The sequence below is a fragment of the Molothrus aeneus genome, unplaced genomic scaffold (assembly GCF_037042795.1).
Source record: "Molothrus aeneus isolate 106 unplaced genomic scaffold, BPBGC_Maene_1.0 scaffold_30, whole genome shotgun sequence".
NCBI lineage: Eukaryota > Metazoa > Chordata > Aves > Passeriformes > Icteridae > Molothrus > Molothrus aeneus.
Window position 1 is genome coordinate 4,486,359 of NW_027098964.1, and position 8,108 is coordinate 4,494,466.

General features: G+C 63.1%; 2 protein-coding genes across 2 annotated transcripts; one reads left to right on the forward strand and one right to left on the reverse strand.

The window, feature by feature from the left end:
* Positions 1 to 287: 287 nt before the first annotated feature.
* Positions 288 to 5,895, reverse strand: GET3 (guided entry of tail-anchored proteins factor 3, ATPase). Its single transcript, XM_066570484.1, has 7 exons — positions 5,720 to 5,895; positions 5,090 to 5,237; positions 4,496 to 4,644; positions 3,661 to 3,811; positions 2,709 to 2,816; positions 1,377 to 1,574; positions 288 to 461 (listed from the first exon to the last, which is right to left on the reverse strand). The coding sequence occupies exons 1-7, from the start codon at positions 5,884 to 5,886 to the stop codon at positions 330 to 332; spliced, it is 1,053 nt and encodes a 350-aa protein (XP_066426581.1). The 5' UTR covers positions 5,887 to 5,895; the 3' UTR covers positions 288 to 329.
* Positions 5,896 to 6,119: 224 nt separating this feature from the next.
* Positions 6,120 to 8,089, forward strand: TRIR (telomerase RNA component interacting RNase). The gene is made up of 3 exons (XM_066570552.1): positions 6,120 to 6,400; positions 6,689 to 6,766; positions 7,416 to 8,089. Exons 1-3 carry the CDS (start codon positions 6,140 to 6,142, stop codon positions 7,521 to 7,523), a joined length of 447 nt encoding a protein of 148 aa, XP_066426649.1. The 5' UTR covers positions 6,120 to 6,139; the 3' UTR covers positions 7,524 to 8,089.
* Positions 8,090 to 8,108: the final 19 nt, after the last annotated feature.

The window sequence follows — 8,108 nt, forward strand, 5'->3', positions numbered from 1 at the left end:
ATCCGGACCCCCCCAAATCCATCAGGACCCCCCCAAACTCATTTTGCTTCTCAAATTTATTATTTACACGCCCCCCCCTCTCCGGGAGGGGGTCCCACATCCGCCCCCTCCCCCTCCCCAAATTTCGGGGGGGGGGGGAGGGGAGGGGGTGCACACAGCCCCGGAGGGGGGGGGGGAGGGGACAGGGCAGAACCGCCCCCCCCTCCCCAAAATTGGGGGGGGGGGCATAAATAGGGGCTGTGCCCCCCCCCACCCCCTCACCCCGGGAATGAGGGGGGGTTTGGGGTCCGGGGGGGGGTTTGGGGTCGTTTTTGGGGGTCCCGGGGGGGTTATTTGGGGCTGGGGGGTTGGTAGGGGTCCAGCAGGAGGGAGCTGAAGGTGTTGACCTTGTCCCCCCCCCGCACCTCGTGGGGCAGCAGCGGCAGCTTCACGATGTGGAAATCCTCGTACAGGTCCTCCATCTGCGGGGGGGGGGGGGCGCGATGGGACCCCCAAAATCCCACCCTGGGACCCCCCCGGTTCGAAATTCCCCGCCCCCCGTCCCGGTCCTGGCTCCTCCCTTAATGTGGGTGGGGCCAAACCAATGAAAATTCAATAAAACCCCAAAAAAACCCCAAAATCCCACCCTGAGACCCTCCCCCGTTCGAAATTCCCCGCCCCCATCCCGGTCCTGGCTCCTCCCTTAATGTGGGTGGGGCAAACCCATTAAAAACCCCAAAAAAACTTAATAAAAACCCCAATAAAAACCCAGCGGAAACGCAATAAAAACCCCAAAAAAACCCCAAAATCCCACCCTGGGACCCCCCCCCCCAGTCTGAAATTCCCCGCCCCCCATCCCGGTTCTGGCTCCTCCTTCAATCTGGGCGGGGCCAAACCAATAAAAACCAACAAGAAAACCCAAAAACCCCAATAAAAACCCAAAGAAACCCCTCCCAAAACCCCAATAAAAACACAATAAAAACGCCTCCAAAAAAAATCTCCAGTAAAATCCCAATAAAAACCCCAAAAACCCCCAAAATCCACCCTGGGTCCTCTCCCCAGCTACTCGCCCTAAACCCCTTTTTAACCCCATAAACCCCCTTTTTAGCCCCATAAATCCCTTTTTAGCCCCATAAATCCCTTTTTAGCCCCATAAACCCATTTTTAACCCCATAAATCCCTTTTTAACCACTTTTTAGCCCCCCAGGTGTGTTTTACCTGGCCCAGGTACTTGCCCTAAACCCCTCTTTAATCCCTCAAACACCTTTTTAACCCCTCAAACCCCTTTTTAAGCCCCCCAGATGAGCTGACCCGGTCCAGGTACTTGCCCTAAACCCCTTTTTAATTCCTTAAACCCCTTTTTAACCCCTTTCTAGCCGCCCCCAGGTGCGTTTTACCTGGTCCAGGTACTTGGCCTGGATCTTGTGGCGCGCCTCGCACATGCGGCAGGGCCGCAGCGGGTCGGGGAACACGAGCTGGTTCACCACGATGTTGTGGGTGTCGATGCGGCACTTGGCCAGCTCCTGGATCAGCCGCTCCGTCTCGTAGAGCGACAGGAACTCGGCGATGCACACGCAGATGAACGTGGTCTGCTCCTGGGGGACATTGGGGACATTGGGGACATTGGGGACATCATTGGGGTCATTGGGGACATCATTGGGGACAGCAGGGATAGCAGTGACACAGGGACACAGCAACAGGAACTCGGCGATGCACACGCAGATGAACGTGGTCTGCTCCTGGGGGACAGTGGGGGACATTGGGGACACCATTGGGGACATTGGGGACAGCAGGGATAGCATTGGGGACAATGGGGACATCATTGGGAACATTGGGACATGACTGGGGACATTGGGGACAGCAGGGACAGCAGTGCCACAGGGACAGGACCTCGGGTGACAGCGCAGGCAGCAGGACACAGGGACGCCAGGGCAAGACACACGGACAGGGCTGGAGGGGGTCCCTGTGCCCACCCTGCCCTCAGGGACGCCCCTGCCTTATCTCGAGCCTTATCTCGAGCCTTATCTCGAGCCTTATCTCGAGCCTTATCTCGAGCCTTATCTCGCTCTGTTTATGCCCTCACAAGGACAATCCGTGGTGTCCCCATCTTTATCGCTGCCCTGAGGGCTCCCTGTCCCTGTCCCCATGTCTGTCCCTGTCCCTGCCTGTCCCCCTGGGCTCCGTTCCCCTCAGGAATGTGCCCGGACTGGCTCAGCCCCGTCCCTGTCCCCGCGTCCCCATCCCGCCCATTTCCCCCATTCCAGCCCCTTCCGTTCCCCTCCAGGTCCTCCCAGCTCCACCAGTCCTCCCAGTGCCCCCCAATCTGTCCCAGTCCCTCCCAGTCCCCCCAATCCCCCAGTCCCCCCATTCCCTCCCATTCCTCACTCTCCCAGTCCTCCCAGTCCCCCCAGTCCCTCCCATTCCCCCCAGTCCCCCCAATCCCCAGTTCCCTCATTCCCTCCCAGTCCCTCCCAGTCCCTCCAATCCCCCAGTTCCCCCCAGTTCTCCCCAGCCTCTCCCAGTGCTCCCAGTCCCCCCATTCCTCCCAGTCCCTCCCAATCCCCCCAGTGCCCCCCAGTCCCCCCAGTGCTCCCAGTCCCCCCAATCCCCCAGTTCCCCCAGCCTCTCCCAGTCCCTCCCATTCCTCAGTCTCTCATTCCCCCCATTTCCCCCAGTGCCCCCCATTCCTCCCAGTCCCTCCCAGTCCCTCCCAGTGCCCCCGGTCTCACCGGGTCCTTGAACTGCTCGCTGACCGAGCGGATCACGGGCAGCGTCTCCTCCAGCTTGGACGCCAGCTGGTCGGCGTTCATGTCCCCCAGCCCCAGCATGTTACACATCTGGGAGTGAGGGGGGGACAGGGCTGTGAGACCCCCCCAGCCCCAAATCCCACCCCAGAAACACCCCCAGCCCCAAATCCCAGCCCAGAAACACCCCCAGCCCCAAATCCCACCCCTGGAACACCCCCAGCCCCAAATCCCAGCCCTGGAACACCCCCAGCCCCAAATCCCAGCCCTGAAACACCCCCAGCCCCAAATCCCACCCCTGGAACACCCCCAGCCCCAAATCCCAACCCAGAAACACCCCCAGCCCCAAATCCCAGCCCTGAAACACCCCCAGCCCCAAATCCCAGCCCTGAAACACCCCCAGCCCCAAATCCCAGCCCTGGAACACCCCCAGCCCCAAATCCCACCCCAGAAACACCCCCAGCCCCAAATCCCACCCCTGGAACACCCCCAGCCCCAAATCCCACCCCAGAAACACCCCCAGCCCCAAATCCCAGCCCTGGAACACCCCCAGCCCCAAATCCCAACCCAGAAACACCCCCAGCCCCAAATCCCACCCCAGAAACACCCCCAGCCCCAAATCCCAGCCCTGGAACGCCCCCAGCCCCAGCATGTTACACATCTATGGAGGGGGGGACAGGGCTGTGAGACCCCCCGGGACACCCCCTGGGAGCCCCCAGCCCCAAATCCCATCCAGTGACCCCCCCCAGCCCTAAATCCCTCCCCAGGACCCCCCTGGGACCCCTCCCCACCTCTGAGATGAAGGGGCTGATGTGGTTTTTGATCTGCATTGGCCTCCCCAGCCCCACAACACCTCCTGTGATCTCCCCCAGCCCCAAATGCCCCCAGGACGCCCCCAGGACCCCAAATCCCCCCCCCCCCCGGGACCCCTCCCCACCTGTGAGATGAAGGGGCTGATCTGGTTCTTGATCTGCATGAGCCTCCCCAGCCCTCTCTCCACGATGGTGGGGAAGTTGAGCAGGCGCAGCGTGTGCCCGGTGGGCGCCGTGTCGAACACGACCACGGAGAAATTCATCCCCTTCACCAGCCTGGGGGGGCAGGGGGCGTCAGCAGGGGTGTGCAGACCCCTCCCCATTGCCAGGCGAGAGCTGCCTGTCCACTGAGACCCCTCCTGAGACCCCCAAATCCCACGGGTGTGCTCACCTGGGCCGGGTACTGAGCCTAGACCCCACCTTAGGGCTCGACCTGCTCACTGAGACCCCTCCTGAGACCCCCAAATCCCACCTCACACCCCAGGTACTCGGCCTAAACCCCACCTTAGGGCTCGACCTGCTCACTGAGACCCCTCCTGAGACCCCCAAATCCCACCTCACACCCCAGGTACTCGGCCTAAACCCCACCTTAGGGCTCTACCTGCTCACTGAGACCCCTCCTGAGACCCCCAAATCCCACCCCACAGCCCAGGTACCCCTCAAACCCATTCTAAGCCCCACCCCGCACTCCCAGATGCGCTCACCTGGTCCAGATATTTGGCCTAAATCTCTTTTGAACCCCCCAAATCCCACCCCACATCCCAGGTGAGCATTACCTGCTCACTCAAACCCCCCAAATCCCACCCCACACCCCCAAGTGAGCATCACCTGCTCACTCAAACCCTTTTTAACCCCCCAAATCCCACCCCAGCCCCCCAGGTGAGCCCCCAGCCCCACCTCACGACCTGGGCGTAGCTCATGGCCCCAGGTGAGCCCCCCCAGGTGAGCCCCCAGCCCCACCTCATGACCTCGGCGTAGCTCATGGCCTCGTCGATGCCGGGGAAGGCGCTCATGGCCTCCTGCATCATCTTCTTGCCCATGCTGAGCACGTTGTCCTCCTCAAAGAACTCGTCAGGGAGCTCGGCCACGCCCAGGCTGGGGTCGATCTCCTGGGAGGGGGGGACATTGGGGACACACAGGGGACATTGGGGACACACCGGGGACATTGGGGGGATTGGGGACATTGGGGATGTTGGGGGCATTGGGGGACAATGGGGAGGGGGCTTCAACTGGAGACCCCCCTAGACCCCCCAAGATCCCTCTGGGACCCCTCTAGACCCCTCGAAGCCTCCTCAGGACCCCTCCAGACCCCCCCCCCAAAACCTCTCTGGGACCTTCCAGGTCTGCTGGAACCCCCCTGGGACCTTCCAGACCCCCAGGACCCTCCAGAACCCCCTTGGGACCCCTCCAGACCTCCCCAGAACCCCCCTGGGACCCCTCTAGACCACCCAAGACTCCTCAGGGACCCCTCTGGATCCTCCAGGAGCCCCCCAGGCCCCCTCCAGACCTTCCAAGACCCCCATGGGACCCTTCCAGACCCCTCCCCAAACCCACCATGGCGAAGAGGTTGTCGTAGCCGGTGACCTTGGTGGGCACTTTGGAGAATTTCTGGTCGAAGGCGTCCGAGATGTTGTGGGCGGGGTCGGTGGAGATGATGAGCACGCTCTCCCTGACCCGGGACAGCTGCACGGCCAGGCTGCAGCTGGGGGGGGGGGAAATGGGGGGGTCTGGGGGGGTCCCGCATCCGGATCGGCCCCCCCAGGGTCAGATCCCCCCAAAACTGCCACGAAAATGGGGGCGGGGGGTGGGTTTGGGACCCCTCTCAGGTGTGTGGGACCCCCCTGGGGGGGGACAGGTGTGTCCCCCCACCCTGATCCCGTTGATCCCGTCCCGTTCCTCCCATCCCATCCCAATCCCGTGATCCCATCCCGACCCCGTTATCCCATTCCAATCCCGTTATCCCACCCCGATCCGGTGATCTCACCCCGGTCCCGGTATCCCACCCCGATCCGGTGATGCCGTCCCGACCCTTCCGCCCCGTCCCGATCACGTTATCCCATCCCGACCCCACTATCCCACGGAATTATCCCATTACAATCCCGTTATCCAACCCCGATACCCCGCCCACCCCGTCCCGGTACCCGGTACCGCTCCCGGTGCCCGGTACCTTCCCCGGTGCCTCACCTGCACGTGGTCTTGCCCACGCCGCCCTTGCCGCCCACGAAGATCCACTTGAGGCTGCGCTGCTCGATGATGTTCGCCAGCGTCGGCTCCAGCGGCTCCACGTCGGGCGCGTCCTCGAACTCCTCGGGGCCCTCGGCCGCCCACCCGCCCGCCGCCGCTGCCGCCATCTTCCCCGCGCCGCCGTCCGCCGCGCCCTGATTGGCCGCCGCGCCGCCGCGCCCTCCCTTCTTTCGTTTCCTATTGGTCCAATCGCCTGTCAATCTTTGCTGGAGGCGGGGCGCAGCGCCGGGAGCCCCGCGCGTTGCCGGGCAACGCCGCCCCGCCGGCGGCGAGCTCTGACGTCACCAAGCGGCGCCGCCGCCGCCGCGGAGGTCGCGCTGATGTCATCGGGCGGCGCCGGCGGCGGTGGCGGCGGACAAGATGGCGGCGCGCGGTGAGGACCGGGAGGCTCCGGAGGCGCCTTCGCCGCCCCCACCGGGCCCGGGCGGCGGCGTCAACGTGTTCGCCAACGACGGCAGCTTCCTGGAGCTCTTCAAGCGCAAGATGGAGGCGGAGGAGCAGCAGCGGGAGCGCGAGGCGGCGGCGGCGGCCGCGGAGGCGTCCGGTGGCGGCGGCGGCGGTACCGGCACGCAGCGCGGCGGGGCTGACGGCGCGAAGAGGAGCGGCGGCGCGCTCAGCTTCGTAAGGACGCGGCGGCCCGCGGGCCCCTCCCGGCTCCGCTCCCGCCGGCCAGGCCCGAACGCGTGAGGGGGGCACGGCCCCGGTGCCGCTCCCGGGGCTCCTCGGCCGTACCCGGAGCTGCTCGGTCGCGGCCTCGCCTGTCCCGGTGGCTCCGCGCTCCCTCCGGTTCTTTTCCCTCCCGAGCCCCGGTTCCGGTACCGGGGGGGGTTCGGGGCGGGTTGGAGCCCCCGGGGGTCACGGCGGGACCCCCCCGCTCCCGGTAACGGGGCAGGTTTGTCCCTTCCCCAGGTGGGGCGGCGGCGGGGGGGCAACAAGCTGGCCCTGAAAACGGGAGTGGTGGCCAAGAAGCAGAAAACGGACGAGGAGGTGGGACCGGGGGGGAAACCGGGGGGTCCCGGGAGGGATTTGGGGGGGAATTGGGGGTCCTGGAGGGGATTTGGGGGTCCCGGGAAGGGAAATTTGGGGCGGGGAGGAGGAATTTGGGGTCGGGTGGGGAGATTGAGGGTCGGGGAGGGAGAAATTTGGGGTGGGGAGGGGGAATTTGAGGGCTGCGGGGGGATTTGGGGTCCTGGAAGGGAAATTTGGGGTCCTGGGGTTGGAGAAGGGTGGATTTTGGGGCTGTTTTGGGGTGATTTTTGGGGTAATTTGGGGCAATTTTGGGGGTGATTTTGGGGTAATTTCAGGCCTATTTTGGGGTGATTTTGGAGGTTATTTTGAGGTTGTTTTGGGCTGATTTTGGGGGCGATTTGGGGCCATTTCAGGGTGATATTTGGGGCTGTTTTGGTGTGATTTTTGGGGGTGATTTTGGGGTTATTTTGAGGGTGATTTTGGGCTGATTTGGGGCCATTTTGGGGCTGTTTTGGGATGATTTTTGGAGTGAGTTTGGGGTAATTTAGGGGTGATTTGGGACCATTCTGGGGATGATTTTTGGGCCGATTTTTGGACTGATTTGGGGTTCTTTTGGGGATGATTTTTGGGGATGATTTTGGGGTGATTTGTGGCCGTTCTGGGGCAGGTGCTGACGAGTAAAGGCGACGCCTGGGCCAAGTACCTGGCGGAGGTGCAGAAGTACAAAGCTCACCAGTGCAGCGACGACGACAAGACGAGACCCCTGGTCAAATAACCCCGGCCCCCCCCCCCCCCAAAAAGAAAAAAACACCCCAAAATCCCGCGGGGGGGGCCCCCAAAAATACCTGCTCAAATAGGCCCCGCCCCTCCCCGAAATGACCTGTGGGGCGGGGCTGATGACCATGCCCACCCCCCGATATTATTCAATTAAATAACGCTGAGACCCCCCCCAAAAATAAAACAGTGAATGGGGGGTCCTGGCCTCGCCCACCCCCCCAGAAATACTGAATTAAATAACACTGACCCCCCCCCCCAAATTTACCTGTGCGATGGGGGCGTGGCCTAAGTGTTGCCACGCCCCTTCCCCAAAACACATTTAAAGATGGGGTCACCCCCCCCCCCCCAAAATCCCCAGGACCCCCCCCAAACCCCCTGTAAATACCAAATGGAAAGGTGGGGGCCCCGCCCCTTTTGTGCGGGCCACGCCCCTTTTCTATCGCCCTACCCCCAGCTGGATTTGATTGACAGTGCTGCCCCCCGCCCCCCCCAGCCGCGTTTTGGGGGAATTTTGGGGGGGTTTGGGGGGGGCGGCACGGAAATAAAGAGTTCTGAGGTTTCGGACGTGCTGAGGAGTTTTTTT

Coding starts and splice junctions, on each gene's coding strand:
- TRIR (XM_066570552.1), top strand. CDS start 6,140: ATGGCGGCGCGCGGTGAGGACCGGGAGGCTCCGGAGGCGCCTTCGCCG. Junction 6,401..6,688: donor GCGGCGGCGCGCTCAGCTTC/GTAAGGACGCGG, acceptor TCCCTTCCCCAG/GTGGGGCGGCGGCGGGGGGG. Junction 6,767..7,415: donor AGCAGAAAACGGACGAGGAG/GTGGGACCGGGG, acceptor GTTCTGGGGCAG/GTGCTGACGAGTAAAGGCGA.
- GET3 (XM_066570484.1), bottom strand. CDS start 5,886: ATGGCGGCAGCGGCGGCGGGCGGGTGGGCGGCCGAGGGCCCCGAGGAG. Junction 4,645..5,089: donor ACGACAACCTCTTCGCCATG/GTGGGTTTGGGG, acceptor CCCCCCTCCCAG/GAGATCGACCCCAGCCTGGG. Junction 3,812..4,495: donor AGCTACGCCGAGGTCATGAG/GTGGGGCTGGGG, acceptor CTGCCCCCCCAG/GCTGGTGAAGGGGATGAATT.